The 17,466-nt window shown below is 41.3% G+C and overlaps 1 protein-coding gene across 1 annotated transcript in view; it reads right to left on the minus strand.

Annotated features, from left to right (window-relative positions):
* The window catches only part of rims4 (regulating synaptic membrane exocytosis 4), a 93,561-nt gene that overhangs the window by 26,426 nt on the left and 49,669 nt on the right, over positions 1-17,466 (minus strand). The window contains exon 2 of the mRNA XM_061728368.1: positions 13,459-13,603. Coding sequence (XP_061584352.1) covers positions 13,459-13,603 — 145 coding nt within the window. The remainder of the gene's footprint in view (positions 1-13,458; positions 13,604-17,466) is intronic.

Raw genomic sequence — 17,466 nt, forward strand, 5'->3', positions numbered from 1 at the left:
TTGAAATAAGTAGAAAAATCTGCCAGTGGAACAAGATTTTTTTGCTTGTAATGACAAGATAAATCTTGTTCCACTGGCAGATTTTTCTACTTATTTCAAGTGAAAATTTACCTGAAACAGGTGAAAATTGTCACATTTTTCTGGTGATGACTCTAAATGTTGAAATAGCAGTAAAACCACATTCATTGATGAAATGACATAAGGGATGGAAAGAAGCTCCGCCCATTTTTCCTCCTCCAAGACAAAGTAATTTACAATAAGCAGGTGGATTAAACGTCTGTGTCGCTGTAATCAGGCATCAAATGGCTTTTCAGGCTCTGATAAGTCTTATTTATGTTACTTACTTGTGTATAAATCTTCATAATGAACGTGCTTATAAGTAACTTATAAGTATAATATATTACTCTACCTCTAATGACGCTGCTCGTGCAACATTAGTGGGCCGGGTATTACTGGGTGATAAAATCCTGAGTATAGATTATTATGTTAGTGTGTGCAGCTATCTGGGGATTACGCTGCTGTTTCACAGAGATGACGTACGCTGTAGAACGCACGCTGTAAGCAGATGAGACGGGAGGAATACTACGCCCATGATCCTCTCCTGATGCACGGCCACTCACAGCCAGGAGTCACGCCATTATCATTTATGTAGATTTACGTGTCCTTCCGGGTGATGGAGGGGCCGTTAAACTGCAGTTCCTGCAAAGCAACAACTGCTGATGATCCACTGAATAAATGTTGGGGATTTTCTTAGCGATCTCATCTAGATTTTTTTGATATAGAACCACATTGAGTTGATTTAAAGTTGTCAAACAGCCACACATCTCACATGGGGATGTGATAAATATGAATAAGCATATATGGGAGACATGGGCACCGTCCAGCCGCTGAGTCAGACAAACACTCATCTTTCACAAGCTTCGGATGCTGGTGGTGAAAAGTGAGTAAAAAGATTGTGAGCCAGTTTTTCTGACCTTTGGGACATTTGATTTAGGTCTGAATCTGATCTGTTGCTGCAAACAACGTGTTAGTCTAATATGGAGGACCAAAACTGACTTCATTAACAATAAATAAAGGAGAACCTATATATATATATATATAGAGCCAAATCAAGGCCAAGAGTTTTGCTAATTTGAAAATAAAATTTGAACCTGAAAATCAAGTTTTGATCATGAACTTATTTTTTTACAGTTTCAATTTTTTTTTTCAGTATCAGACTTTTGGCCCTGATCTGGCGTAGGGAGCGTGGCCTCAACTGAGAGGGGCGTGGCCTCAACTGACGGGGCGTGGCATCAACTGAGAGGGGCGTGGCCTCAACTGAGGGGGCGTGGCATCAACTGAGAGGGGCGTGGCCTCAACTGAGGGGGCGTGGCATCAACTGAGAGGGGCGTGGCATCATGAGTGACAGCAGAACAGAGAAGGCGGGGGACGTTCCTCAGTCATGTTGCCTTCAGGAAACGTAGGTTGCAGAAGTTATCAGTAGAAGTTTGATTCAACACTATATACACCATATTCACGTGATTGGCAGTGGAAAAAACTGATATTAGTGACACATTTCTGTTCAAAAAGCTGTTTTAGACCGTATTTGGCACCAATCGCAGTATAAAAGCAATAAACTATGCCACACTGTACAGTTCAACAGCCAGTGCTGGGGCCCGCGGCTTGTCCTGGCGGAGCTTACGCCATCGCAAACGATACTGAAATGCGTTCACGGTAGTATGTGGAAGTGGGAAATGTCAAACTTTAAAGTGTGGCTGTTGAACTGTACAGTCTGGCATAGTTTATTGCTTTTATTTCTAGTCAGAAATGCATCCATTTCTGACTCATTATGCAAATGAGGAGGGCGGGCCATAGTGGTCTAGCTCCTGTACTATTGGTAAATAAACAGGAAGAAGCAGAATCGGGGCCAAAATTAAGACTATTGTGCAACCTAAAGACTAAAACTACCAACAATTATGTCCAGATTTATAGTTATAATTCTTTGTTTGTTTCTAAAGTCCCTTTGACCCCTCCGACACCCAGAGTTGGTAGTAACGAGTTACATTTACTCCGTTACATTTACTTGAGTATGTTTTGGGAAATTTTGTACTTTTAGGAGTAGTTTTGAATCACTATACCTTTTACTTTTACTTGAGTAGATTTGTGAAGAAGAAACTGTTCCTCTTACTCCGCTACATTAGGCTACGTTGAGCTGTTACTTTTCTTTTATCCCTTTTATCCGCGTACGTGTCAATCTCATGACATCACTGGGTGATTCTTTGGGGAAAATGTTAGTTTTTGCATGTTTTGTCACATTTACACAGACTCAAACACACACAGAGTTTCTATGAGTTCATGGGTTTGTTCTAGTTCTGCCTGGTTAAAAAAGAAAAGCAGAAAGGCTTGAAATGTTGTGCTACTTGTGCTTAATTAATTTTTTTATTCTGTTATTATTTTATTTATTTTATTATTTATTAAAGTACTTGAATTTACTTTAAGATTATTTTAATTTAAGCTATTTTTTATTTTTTTATTAATTTTAATTTATTTAATTATTTTATTGATTTAATTTGCCTGAAGATGATTATTTTGTACTTTTGTCTGTTTGAATGGTTGTGTTAAAAAAATAAATCAGACGTTACTCAACAGTTACTCAGTACTTGAGTAGATTTTTCACCAAGTACTTTTTTACTTTTACTCAAGTAATTATTTGGATGACTACTTTTTACTTCTACTTGAGTCATATTATTCTGAAGTAACAGTACTTTTACTTGAGTACAATATTTGGCTACTCTACCAGCTCTGCCTACACCAGATAACATGCATAGATCATGTTAGAAACTCACCCATTAGACAATATTCACTCTCCAGTGTAAACCACAAGGTAATGAGAGCAGCATTAGTATTCACTTCAACCAGTGTGAGGAGGGTGTATGTTTATTTGCAACCCAGTCTCACATAAAAACGTACCCTGCCTACATTGGTCCAAAGTGCAAAAACGTAGAGGGGTTACAATATTAGCCCTTGAAATGTATAACTGTTACATTTTTCTAGCCCTTGAAATGTATAACTGTTACATTTTTCTGCCTATTCGTTTTGCGTCCAAGTCACGTGACTTTTAAGATTCTGGCCGTGACGCCAACAAACACGGTGGACATTTTTCATTTTTGAGTGAAAAAAATCTATATTTTGAGTTAGTTTCTGCATAGAAATGCGTTTTGATTACATTTCTAGCAATATATAAATGTACATAATCTCTTGCTTGCTCGTGGTTGCAACGTTTTTTTCAGATCTCGTCAGAATAATGTAAAACTGGAACGTTTTAATAACGTGAAATCGTTACATTTTTGGTTGCTGGACAGTGCTGTGAAGGAAAATCAATATTTTGAGTTAGTTTCTGCATAGAAATGCGTTTTGATTACATTTCTAGACATACATATTTACTTTCATAATATTCACTCAGTAAATGTACATAATCTCTTGCTTGCTCGTGGTTGCAACGTTTTTTTTCAGATCTCGTCAGAATAATGTAAAACTGGAACGTTTTAATAACGTGAAATCGTTACATTTTTGGTTGCTGGACAGTGCTGTGAAAAAAAATCAATATTTTGAGTTAGTTTCTGCATAGAAATGCGTTTTGATTACATTTCTAGCAATACATATTTTACTTTCATAATATTCACTCAGTAAATGTACATAATCTCTTTCTTGCTCGTGGTTGCAACATTTTTTCAGATCTCGTCAGAATAATGTAAAACTGGAACGTTTTAATAACGTGAAATTGTTACATTTTTGGTTGCTGGACAGTGCTGTGAAAAAAAATCAATATTTTGAGTTAGTTTCTGCATAGAAATGCGTTTTGATTACATTTCTAGCAATACATATATACAGGGTGCGATTTGTGAAAAAACCATATAAAAAATTCAGACTCCTAGCTAAAGGCGTTAGTGAACTATGCAAAAAAAAGACACAAAATAGGCCCTGTTCCATTAGTCAGGAGGCTCTGAGCTAGAGGTTTCTACACCCTCCTAACCAGCCAGAAGGTTTTGGAGGAAACACTGTTGCAGAAGTCATAGAAATCTGAATTTTTGATATGTTGTTTGGGGGCATCCCCTGATCAGACAGTTAGTTTGGTGCAGATCGGACCTGTACTTTTCGATGGGCGGGGCTTTGAAACGTCACCTTTTCCAACATTCGAACGGACACCGTTGCCACAATATTTGACCAAACCAAGTAAAACTTGACCTGTGGCCTCCATATGGGGCCTAGATTGGGCTTGCCAAGTCTCAACTCTGTGAACCCTCTGCAATGCCAACTAGCTCTGTGGAAGTCGTACAGCCACGGGACCAAAAGATCCTAGCAAAGGGCCTTCTGCATTGCAACATAGTGAAAAATCAGCCTCCCAGCTCAAAGCGTTAGTGAATTATTCAAAAAACACACAAAAAAGGCCTGAAAAAGGCACCACACACGGTGACCTTTGGCACTTCCGAAGGTCGCACGGGTCTGGACCTCGGCACAGTGGATGAGAGTCACCTCCTGATACAGAGTCTAGAATTTCAGCCTCTTAGCTCAAAGCGTTAGTGAACTATGCAAAAAAAGACACGAAATAGCCTTCGCAGGCCGAAAAGCAACAGACGCGGTGACCTTTGACACTTCCGAAGGTCACACAGATTTGAAAATCTGCACAGTGGATGAAAGTCACCTCCTGATACAGAGTCTAGAATTTCAGCTTCCTAGCTCAAAGCGTTAGTGAACTGTTCAAAAATAGACACGAAATGCTGCTGACGCCCCCGGATTATGGGTAGTGTATTGCCTACAGTGATAAAACAACTCTTTCTTTCTCAGAATCGAAGGGAAAAACATGAAAATTGTGCAGGAAATTAACCCACTAATGTTGTGTAATTAACAAGGATACAGTGATTTAGGCTTCAGAACGTCACATTATGCAACAGAAACGTCACCAGCGTCATTTGTGCGACCTGTGTTTACAATTAGTTTGGCCACCATCAATATTTTCTTGTATTTTACCTGTTTAATATTCTAAAGTCACACTTAAAAGTAACTCCACTTCTCTGTCACTCCAAACGAAAGACTCTCGTTCCGTCTTGGAAGTAAAGCCTGAATTATGGTCCCGCGTTAAATCGACGCAGAGCCTACGGCCGTACGGTGTGTGTCGCCGCGAACACGGACTTGAGAAACAAGTTTTCATATAGCCTATACTGTTGGACCGCTGTTGTGTGGTAATTTTTCTGAAAAAAAATGTTTCCCAAAATTACCCCCCCCTCTGGTTTTTTCACAAATCGCACCCTGTATATATGTATTGCTAGAAATGTAATCAAAACGCATTTCTATGCAGAAACTAACTCAAAATATTGATATTTTTCACAGCACTGTCCAGCAACCAAAAATGTAACGATTTCACGTTATTAAAACGTTCCAGTTTTACATTATTCTGACGAGATCTGAAAAAACGTTGCAACCACGAGCAAGCAAGAGATTATGTACATTTACTGAGTGAATATTATGAAAGTAAAATATGTATTGCTAGAAATGTAATCAAAACGCATTTCTATGCAGAAACTAACTCAAAATATTGATTTTCCTTCACAGCACTGTCCAGCAACCAAAAATGTAACGATTTCCCGTTATTAAAACGTTCCAGTTTTACATTACTCTGACGAGATCTGAAAAAAACGTTGCAACCACGAGCAAGCAAGAGATTATGTACATTTATATATTGCTAGAAATGTAATCAAAACGCATTTCTATGCAGAAACTAACTCAAAATATAGATTTTTTTCACTCAAAAATGAAAAATGTCCACCGTGTTTGTTGGTGTCACGGCCAGAATCTTAAGTCACGTGACTTGGACGCAAAACGAATAGGCAGAAAAATGTAACAGTTATACATTTCAAGGGCTAATATTGTAACCCCTCTACGTTTTTTCACTTTGGACCAATGTAGGCAGGGTACGTTTTTATGTGAGACTGGGTTGTTATTTGTGTAACTGGTTGCACAATAGTCTTCATTTTGGCCCGATTCTGCTCCTTCCTGTTTATTGACCAATAGGAGAGGAGCTGGACCACGAAGGCCCGCCCTCCTCGTTTGCTTAATGAGGCAGAAATGCATAAGTAAAGTAAAAAGATGATGTGGAGGAATGTAAAAACAAGGAATGTATGTATAAGGAAAAGGAAAAACAATATATTTACGTACATATTTCTGCTTTTATTGTTAATTAAGTCAGTTTTGGTCCTCCATAGTTCAAACCTTTTTCACTCATGTTTGAAATTTTTAAAGAAGGTGTTCATTCTAGTTTTATTTTTATTTAAGGAACTGGCCTCTGAACTTAATTACTCGTGTCTTCAGTCTTTATTTTCACCATGTACGGTCTAGATACATGAAAGGAGCCGTCCATGACGTGAGCCGTGCCGTCGCCGAGATGCTGTCAGCGCGAGTCGAGATTCAAGCGCTGCAGCTTTTAAAGTAGGAAGTAGAGAGGAACTTCTGGGTGGAATCAGATCCGTGGAGACGTAAACAACATATCAACAAAGCCCACGTGTGGCTCCTCCCGATCCATCCAGTGCCAATAAAACAAACCTGGAGCTCAAAACAAGCTGCTCATTCTTTTATTTTTCAGAGGTATTTACAGGAAAAAGTGCTCTGAGTTTGAAATCATTTGGAATCCCTTTAATGAAGCAAATAAAACACGCTGATAACGGATGAATCACAAAGGCATCCTGCATCTGAGAGGAATTCACCCTTAGTCAGCCTTCTGATTGGTCCCTGACTGACCAATCAGAAACATGATCATCCGTTGCTACATCCGGGTCAGAATATCTGGTTGGACCAAACATTCGTCTCTTTCATTCACTTCAATGGAAAAAGCATAGTTTGTACTTGCCTTGTATCAACATTGAAATCACTGGCTTATTTTTTTAAACTTTGTATTAGTAAAAGGACACTTGTTTTAATATTTAAATATATAATTGTAGGGGTTCAACGGAACTTTCAAACATCGGTTTTTGGGTGCAATCTTTCTGTGAAGTTAATCAAACTTCTGAACTAGTTAGTCCTCATGAAACTATTACATGTTAACAGATGACAGGGCAGCCATTCGTGATTTCTGTCAGGGGAGTCGACTGTCCTGGGAACAGCTGAACCATTGTCAGTTGGACCATCTGTTAAAGACCCCCATGAAGTTCCTGTTTTTAGTCAGGAAGGCATTTGACCTATGTGACCCGTTGCTTTTAAAGACTTTGAGCTAAAGATGTCTGTTTGTTTCTGCATACCACAGATTAGTTAATCTTTAACTGAAATGTCACATGTGTGACATTTTAACCTCGATGTCTGTTCCTCCGTCTGTTTCCTCCCATTGTCCATTCAACTGTCTACTATTGGCTGTCTTAAAATGGTCATGTTCCTGTCACAAATTCTCAATAAAAAGGTGATGCTGCAAGTAGATTTTTAGAGAAGAGCTTGGGAGTTCTCTGTGAGGGCCTGCGGGTCCTGCACTCCTCTGCTCTCAGTCTCTGTGTCTTTCCTTGATTATGAATTTATGTGATGTTGATTTAGGGACTCCAACATTTGGTGCCGAAACCCGGGACCTCAAGCTGTGACGTTGGAGCGGCGTAGGATCCAACATGCCATCTAAAACTGTTGACAGCCGTTCCGATTTCAGGAACGGGGCCAAGTTGATCCTGCGCTGGTCCAGAAGTCCAGTGACAGGTCCCCGAGCCAGGAAACGCACTGAGAGACTGGTGAGAGACCTCTTCTTACAAATACTTAGGGTATTGAAGTATTTTTGTGTAAAAACGAGTGGAATTCTGTGTATACTAACCTGGGGTTAGCGAAAAAAGGTGTTGGCCGAGGCCTGGGACCATTTTTAAAGTCAGCGACTTTTAAAAGACACTATTGCCAGGGGCTAGTGCAAAAGCCAACATCTCACTCGGTCTGGGACCGGTTTTAAGGTCCGGGAGGACTTTAAAAGTATAGAATAGCGAGTGATGCTGCAAGAAGATTTTGAGAGAAGAGCTTGGGAGTCCTCTGTGAGGGCCTGCGGGTCCTGCACTCCTCTGCTCTCCTCTCCACCTTTCTGCAGAAAGCCTTAAAAATCATTCTAACAGTCTCTGTGTCTTTCCTTGATTATGAATTTATGTGATGTTGATTTAGGGACTCCAACACTTTCATACTTGTGGTTTTTACTCACGTGTTGATGAATATTGATTGATGATGATTTAATAAAGTTCATTTTGTCCATGGATTTACAATTTAATTTTCTAACTGTTTTTGTCCGACAAGACATTTTTAACATCAGCTGATAAATGACGTCACACACTCCATCTTGTGACTGATGAAGGCGAAAGGAATTTATACACAGAGCAAAATTCCCAAAATCACTCCCAAATTTCAATGCTTTCCTTGGTTATTTTAATTTATATATAGACTCCCTTAAACTTATGTCAAACCAAAAGAGTGAACACACATTGTCATAATTATAGAGACCTTTTTTTCTGTCTTGCTTGATTAAGCTAAATTAATTTTATAGATATTTTTATTGTATTCATTTATACATATATATAATTTTATATTGTATACTGTATTGCACAAGTTTTTGTGTATAAATGTTTGGCTGAATGTCTGTATGTTCTAAATCTCTAAAATGCTCAATAGAAAAAAAAAAGAAGGCGAAAAGAATCGCAGAAACATGTCAGGTATTTAACAAAACAAAAAATGTATTGTCTAAAAAAAAAAGAAGCGCTCTCATGCTGATCGTTGCCCTCGAGGACACGGGTTTTCACAGTTTACAATCAAATGTTAATATCTCCCCCCTGGAATGTATTCATGTCTGACAAATGGCATGAATCTAAGAATAATCGTTTCTAAATTATTTACGTTTGACTTCCTGGTGTCTGTGACCCCCATGGGCTGTGGAAGACCGCAGACTCTCTGCAAAAATATATATTTGATTATTCGTCACCACCCGAGGCCGCGGTGCGGCTGAGAAGGAGCTGCTAAACTGATGAATCACGTCTTCACCTCCGCCTCACCCGCGGTATCACCGCCCAACTGGTGCCACGCAGACCTCGGCCCAGACGGATCTGCCACATATTAAACTAAGCTGTTTTGAAGCGATGCTCAAGTGCTTTAAAGGCTTTTTTCCCTTTTAAAATAATGAATTACAGGAGTTGGTGAACATGGACAAGACGCTACTATCTTCTTAAACAATATCAAGCCAAAATTAAAGCTGCAAGCAGCGATGAACGGGCCCTCGCACCCTTGTGCACGTTCAGGCTGCAGTGGAAGCTTGTATGACTTGCATGTAGATTCTTCAGGCCTGGACATTTAGCGGATGAAACCACCCACGACTCTCTATGTCAAACCATTCAAAAGTTAGGGCAGAAAGTAGGAACTATCAGATATGGACCAATCAGATGAAGGGTGGGCGCGCTTTTTGGCATCTATCGTCGCCACGGTAACGCTTTTGACTGAGAAAAGTAATGCGCATCGTCGCAGGATGGAGACGCACATTTTGATGTATAACACACCTGGGTGCACGTTACGGTTCGGGCGAAGAAGCGGCTGAAGAAATGGCATAAATTGCGCCAAAATTACATGATTAATTCAAAATGGCCGACTTCCTGTATATGTCACAGTTTGGTTTCAGTTCCTGTTTTATTTTGAAACTCGTGTCTTTGTGTTTCAGTTTTGACTTCCCTGGTTCTCATATGCCCTGATTGTTTGCATTTGTGTCCCGTCAACCCTGTGTATATCTGGTCTGGTCTTTACCTGCTGGTCCGAACCGTTTCCCTCCCTACTCGTGTCCTTTCAGTTTTTTGTAAGCTCTTGTGTCTTTTGTTAACCCTGCTCAGCAGCAGTTTTTGGTTTGTTTTTGGATTAATAAATCACCATCTTTTGTAACTCCTGCCTCCTGGTCGCTCCTGCGTTTGGTCCTAATCAACCACACATGACAATATCTAAATAAATCAGTATTCTCAATCCCAAACTGCTTCATCTGCAGATGAAACAGTGAAAACGGTTTCACACCTACTAAACAACGTCCTGCGAGGCTTGACCTGGTTAGAGGGGGTGTTTTTAAGAAAATCATTACGTTAAATGGCACATTCTGGTCACATCAGGATGTTTGGGTTGCCGTGTGTTTAGACCGGGTTACTTGGATCAGGAGGACGAGGAGTTGATGGAAACAGGTTTGGTCTGATGGACCTGATGCTGTTTCCATCACCACCTCTGGAGCCTCCTCATCTTTCCCTTGAGCGTGTTTAGATGTGCATTAAAATGAATAACACATATTGTGGCAGGGTGGAGGAGCAGACACTCAGCAGAGTGGGCACAGGTGTGCCCCATCAACCTCTCCACCCTGCCTGCCTTCATGAGGAGCAGCTGCACTGAGAGAGGGGCTGCTGCTGGGAGAAGGTTCTGCTGGTGCACGTGTGGCGGTGTGAGAGAGTAAAGAGTTCCTGCACTAAAACCCTGTGTCCTCTGTCCTGTCGGTCGACCCCAGTGGCAACGAGCTTGCTACACATACAGAGGTGTCAAGTAACGAAGTACAAGTACTTAAGTGCATTTTTTTAGGTATCTATACTTTACTCCATTACTTATCTTTCTTCCTACTTCTTACTTCTACTTATTACATTTTCACACAAGTATCTGTACTTTTTATTCCTTACATTTCTAAAACAAGCGTTACTCGTTACTCTTGGGTTCGGTTTAATAATGTTTATAATTTATAAACATTAAAACATTAAAACGGGTCCCGAATTTCCTGCGCTGTCCTGTGGATGTGACGTCACATGACGCTGCATGCACGTTCTCCCCGTTCTCCCGTGCCGGCTTCACTGTTGGCTGCAGTACCCCCAACGGCCGTCGTGGTGAAGGGTGGCGCTAGAGAGTCTCATTTCTTAAAAGGAGCCTCAAGCTCCTTAAGGGATTTGTATGTAGTGATGTAGAGCTCATTCTCATTTAAGTTTTGGTCTTGACTTGTCAGCTGTGACTGGTATGGGGTTCAGGGCTGAATTTTTCAGGCAGGAAAATTTTAAGTTTATTTTTTGATGGGATGAACGTGAATACCTCATACTACTGTTTGTGCAGAATCTCTCTCTCTCTCTCTCTCTCTCTCTCTCTCTCTCTCTCTCTCTCTCTCTCTCTCTCTCTCTGCTGTCTCTCTCTCTCTCTAGAGAAAATGTTGAAACTTAGTTGTTGTTTTTCCAACCCGGGCCCGGTTTTGAATACAATAAAATTTGAGAAAGAACATGCTCCTTGAGTGACTTTGTCTTTGACAGTAATGGGTTAATGATTGTGTTGTGTCTTGGGCCACTTGTAGAACTAATCAGTGTTTAAATTGAGCTTTCAATTCATATAGTGGCCGCTGGCTGTTTTTTTTTTCAAAAGTTACTTTATACTTTTATACTTTAAGTAGTTTTTGTAGCACATACTTTTTACTTTTACTTGAGTAAAGAGGTCAAGTTGATACTTCAACTTTTACCAGAGTATTTTTAAACTGCAGTATCTATACTTCTACTTAAGTAACAAATGTGTGTACTTTTGACACCTCTGCATATATACATATACGTACATATATATATATATATATATATATATATATGTATATATATGTGTACGTATGTATGTATGTATGTATGTATGTATGTATGTATATATATATATATATATATATATATAATAGCAAAAAAATAAGCAGCAAAAATGTACCCCAAGATCAGGGCATGCAATGCCTATAAAAATACAAAAACCATCTCGTACCCACTGAATCACAGGACCATGAACTCCTCTGTAGTATCAGGGAGTATCAGGGTCAGACGTGAGATCTAACCATCAACTAAAGCTCAGTCAGAGCTGGATAATGAAATAAGACGATCACCGGCAAAAAACAGCTCAGCCATAAAGACATAAAGGTTCGACCTGCTGGACGTCCAGAACTCGACTGAAACGCTGCGGTGGGACTTTCAGAAAACACCCAAAACCTCCACGAACGAGTCAAGTCACAACAGAAATAAGTTAGTGCTGCTCAGGTGGTTGTTCTGAATCTACTAATGACTGTATCAGTGTTGCCCTTGTGTATATTTATCTTCTTTTTGGCTTTGTTCTCGTTAAAGACACAGGGGCATGATGAAAGAAGTTATGTGATGTTGTTTGTCTGAGGATATTATCACCTGAGACCCACAGTAATTAAAGATTTTCTTTCAATTATAGCATATAAGTAAATATTGTGCAGGGAAGCCTGATGTAGATGAACATTCAGGAGCAAAACTTGATCACTAATGTCACGAAAACACTGAGTCATTACCAGAAAAATAACTTGTTATTTGACAATTTTCACCTGTTTCAAGTAAATTTTCACTTGAAATAAGTAGAAAAATCTGCCAGTGGGACAAAATTTATCTTCTTATTACAAGCAAAAAAATCTCGTTCCACTGGCAGATTTTTCTACTTATTTTAAGTGAAAATCTACTTGAAACAGGTGAAAATTGTTGTTTTTCCAGTGATGAGTCTTGTTTTAAGTGTAATGAGAAAGTTTTTGACTAAAAATGAGACATTTCAACTGGAAATAAGACAAATATTCTTGTTAAGATTTGGAGTTTTTGCAGTGTATAGCATTGTGCTTTTAAAGTAGTAGTAGTTTGATTAAAATGAACCCTGATGGGATTGATCTTTTAGTGCCGATCACGTAAAGAGGTTTAAATGCTGGAATCAAAACTGGTACCAAAGAAGATCAAGACATCTTAAAAAGTCGAGTATGACTTTAAACTCTAAACGTTTTCTGGCTTAACTCGCTTTACTGCACGCCACAGTTCCATACGAGCGTCACATCCACTGTTTCCTTCACAGCATTTTCTACTTATTTTAAGTGTAAATCTACTTGAAACAGGTGAAAATTGTTGTTTTTTCCAGTGATGAGTCTTGTTTTAAGTGTAATGAGATAGTTTTGACTAAAAATGAGACATTTTAACTAGAAATAAGACAAATATTGTTGTTAAGATTTTGAGTTTTTGCAGTGTAAACTCCTTAAACGCCTTAAACGCCTTAAACAAGCAAATATCTGCAAACCTCAGTGACATGGAGCAGCGTTGTGAAGAAGACCCGGTTTCCTGCTGCTGAATACGTTTAATTATGAGGTTTCAAGTAAATTTTCACTTGAAATAAGTAGAAAAATCTGCCATTGGAACAAGATTTATCTTCTCATTACAAGCAAAAAAATCTTGTTCCACTGGCAGATTTTTCTACTTATTTCAAGTGAAAATCTACTTGAAACAGGTGAAAATTGTTGTTTTTTTCCAGTGATGAGTCTTGTTTTAAGTGTAATGAGATAGTTTTTAACTAAAAATGAGACATTGTAACTAGAAATAAGACAAATATTCTTGTTAAGAAGAGTTTTTGCAGTGCAGCGTTTGTGCCGCTGCTGCGTTTGTGCGGTGCAGGCGTCCGGCCGGGCCGGCTACTCACTTCCCCTCGGAGCCGTAGCTGTTCATGCTGTCCTCGATGGACTCGTGGCTGGCCTGGCGGACGGTGCGGCTCGGCATCTCCACGGCCAGACCCGTCTCCGTGCTGCGCTGGATTCCTCCCTTCAGCTTCCTGCCGTCCGAGTCCACTGCAGGAACACAGAGCAGTCACGTCAGGCTTTGTGGGTGTGTGTGTGTGTGTGCGCATCCTGCTGCCACCTGATTGGCAGGTAGACGAAGCCCTGGATACCTCCCTGGATCGGGGACATCCATGCACCTACCTGGTGTGCCCATGATGCTCGAGGTCACGAACTGGTTACCATGCCGACAGGATGACAGTCTATGTTTTAAACCAGGTTTGTTTGTTGGAAGTTTTTCTGATCTAATAAATTTAATGAAGAGACGGATGAAAAGATGCAAAACAAAGAGGCTGCTCCAGGAAACTTGGCTCGCACACGCGTACGCTTCGCTGCTGTGAAGTTAGTTCTGCAATTATTAAAGCGTGACCTAGAACGGTGCTATTTCCATCGTGTTCATGTGGGACGGGTCGCTGGCAGATTTGGGTTACAGCTCCTGCTTCCTGCCTGGTTCTGTGTGATCGGTTACGGCCCACATTAGCTCTGTCACCGACAATGTTACGAGCAAAAAGGTGCAGATAAATCACTTTCTTCTGGGGGAAAACCCTCCGGAGGAGAAAACACGACAGCTGCTGTTGTTCTGGTGATGTTTGGGATTCAGTGTCAACTCTTTCCTGACACCCACCTCTTTCAACTCTCTCTCGCTCTTCTCTTTTTAATTGCTTTGTGAATTTCGCAGACACACACACAGAATTAAAGGTGCAAGCAGCGATGAACGGTCCTCCACCCTTGTGCACGTTCAGGCTGCAGTGGAAGCTTGTATGACTTGATGTAGATTCTTCAGGTCTGGACATTTCGTGGATGAAACCACCCACGACTCTCTATGTCAAACCATTCAAAAGTTATGGCAGAAAGTAGGAACTATCAGATATCGACCAATCAGATGAAGGGGCGGGGCTAATTTGCACCAATTATGGTCAAGGAGTCAAAACCGAGTCCGATGACTCCACCCACGAGTCTTTATGTCAAACCATTCAACAGTTATGGCAGAAAGTAGGAACTATCAAATATGGACCAATAAGATGAAGGGGAGGCGCGCTTTTTGGCATCTATCGTCGCCATGGTAACGCTTTTGACTGAGAAAAGTAATGTGCGTCGTCGCAGGATGGAGACGCACATTTTGATGTATAACACACCTGGGTGCAAGTTTCGGTTCGGGCGAAGAAGCGGCTGAAGAAATGGCATAAATTGCGCCAAAATTACATGATTAATTCAAAATGGCCGACTTCCTGTTCGGTTTCGGCCATGGTGCCAAGAGACTTTTCTTTAAGTTGCAACATGATACAGGTGTGTACCGATCTTCGTGCATGTACGTCAAACCGTATTGTGGGGCTGGAGCCGCAAATTTTTTTCTGTCTGGACCAACCAGATGAAGGGTGGGCGCACTTTTTGGCGTCTATCGTCGCCACGGTAACGTTTTTGACTGAGAAAAGTAATGCGCATCGTCGCAGGATGGAGACGAACATTTTGATGTATAACACACCTGGGTGCACGTTACGGTTCGGGCCGCATTAACTGCCGAAAGAATGGCATAAATTGCGCCGAAATTACACGATTAATTCAAAATGGCCGACTTCCTGTTGGGTTTCGGCCATGGCGCCAAGAGACTTTTCTTTAAGTTGAGACATGATACAGGTTTGTAGTGATTTTTGTGGATGTACGTCAAACCGTATTGTGGGGCTTGAGGCACAAAGTTTTCTAGGGGGCGCTGTTGAGCCATTAGGCCACGCCCATTAATGCAAACCATTAAATATCAAATTTTTCACCAGGCCTGGCTTGGTGCAAAATTTGGTGACTTTTGGGGCACGTTTAGGGGGGCAAAAAGGCCTTCCTTTCGTCGGAAAAATAAAGAAAAAAGAAGAAAGAAGAAAAATTCCTATGGATACAAAAGGGCCTTCGCACTGTAAATGCTTGGGCCCTAATAATTAAGTGTGATTTTGTGAATCTCGCGTGGTCGTCATGGCTTTGCCCTCTCCTGACCCGGTTTTTCAGCTTCAACACCCACAAACCCAAGCACACATACTCCAGCTAAACGAGCACATGCAGTAGCGACACAGAGGTTGGGCTGATACTGATTTCCAAGAGTCCCACTTTCTTTTTGTGGATTAAAGATCTGTCAGTAAATATAAACATGCATCAAAACATGCCTTACAAAAAACTGAGAGCCCTGTGAGAATAAAATTTGTCTGGATTTAAGTTAATTTAGCCTGCGGCTGCCCCAACAACACCGGTCCATGTCAGCGAGCAAACGCTTGGACGGCTTGGAAACAACGCCGGCCTGGATTCAGACTCCCGGCACATTCGTTCAGCTCGGCTCATCATTAACTGATGAACTGGTTGCCAAGAGACGCCGCGGCTCCAAACCTCGGCAAACGCTGTAACCGGTAACTCAGACGGACTCATGGCCGTCGTACGATGCAGAGAGGAAGCAGAAAGAAACATCACGTCTCAGTCGGAGGATTAGGTGCATATTTAGTTTAACCCTTGTACCGTCTTTGGGTCAAAATGACCTGATTCTCCTGTTCCTTCTTTCCTCCTGCTCTCTCCTTCCTTCTCCCTTCATCTTTTCTCCCCTTGTACATTCTTTCCTTGTTTCCTCCCTTCCTTCCTTCATTCTTTTTCCCTTCCTTCCTTCCTTCCTTCCTTCCTCCCTTCTTTCCTTCCTCTTTCTCCCTTCCTTTCTTTCTTTTCTCCCCTTGTACATTCTTTCCTTCCTTCCTTCCTTCCTTCCTTCCTTCCTTCCTTCCTTCCTTCCTTCCTTCCTTCCTTCCTTCCTCCCTTCTTTCCTTCCTTCCTTCCTTCCTTCTTTTCTCCCTTCCTTCCTTCTTTTCTCCCTTCCCCCCTTCCTTCCTTCCTTCCTTCCTTCCTTCCTTCCTTCTTCCTCCCTTCCTTCCTTCCACCCTTTCTTCCTTCCTTCTTTTTCCCTTCCTTCCTTCCTCCCTCCCTTCCTTCCTTCCTTCTTTTCTCCCTTCCTTCCTTCTTTCCTTCCTTCCTCCTTCCTTCCTTCCTTCCTTCCTTCCTTCCTTCCTTCCTTCCTTCCTTCCTTCTTTCCTTCCTTCCTTCCTCCCTCCCTTCCTTCCTTCCTTCTTTTCTCCCTTCCTTCCTTCCTTCCTTCCTTCCTTCCTCCCTTCTTTCCTTCCTTCCTTCCTTCCTTCTTTTCTCCCTTCCTTCCTTCTTTTCTCCCTTCCCCCCTTCCTTCCTTCCTTCCTTCCTTCCTTCCTTCCTTCTTTCCTCCCTTCCTTCCTTCCACCCTTTCTTCCTTCCTTCTTTTTTCCCTTCCTTCCTTCCCTCCCTCCCTTCCTTCCTTCCTTCCTTCCTTCCTTCTTTTCTCCCTTCCTTCCTTCTTTCCTTCCTTCCTTCCTTCCTTCCTTCCTTCCTTCCTTCCTTCCTTCCTTCCTTCCTTCCTTCCTTCCTTCCTTCCTTCCTTCCTTCTTTCCTTCCTTCCTTCCTTCCTTCTTTTCTCCCTTCCTTCCTTCTTTTCTCCCTTCCCCCCTTCCTTCCTTCCTTCCTTCCTTCCTTCCTCCCTTCTTTCCTCCCTCCCCTCCTTCCTTCTTTTCTCCCTTCCTTCCTTCTTTTCTCCCTTCCTTCCTTCCTCCCTCCCTTCCTTCCTTCCTTCTTTTCTCCCTTCCTTCCTTCTTTCCTTCCTTCCTTCTTTTCTCCCTTCCTTACTTCCTCCCTCCCTTCCTTCCTTCCTTCCTTCCTTCCTTCCTTCTTTTCTCCCTTCCTTCCTTCCTTCCTTCCTTCCTTCCTTCCTTCCTTCCTTCCTTCCTTCCTTCCTTCATTCTTTTCTCCCTTCTTTCCTTCTTTTTTCCCTTCCTTCTTTCCTCCCTTCCTTCCTTCCTTCTTTCCTTCCTCCCTTCTTTCCTCCCTTCCTT

This window comes from Cololabis saira, chromosome 8 (assembly GCF_033807715.1).
Source record: "Cololabis saira isolate AMF1-May2022 chromosome 8, fColSai1.1, whole genome shotgun sequence".
Taxonomy (NCBI): Eukaryota; Metazoa; Chordata; class Actinopteri; order Beloniformes; family Belonidae; genus Cololabis; species Cololabis saira.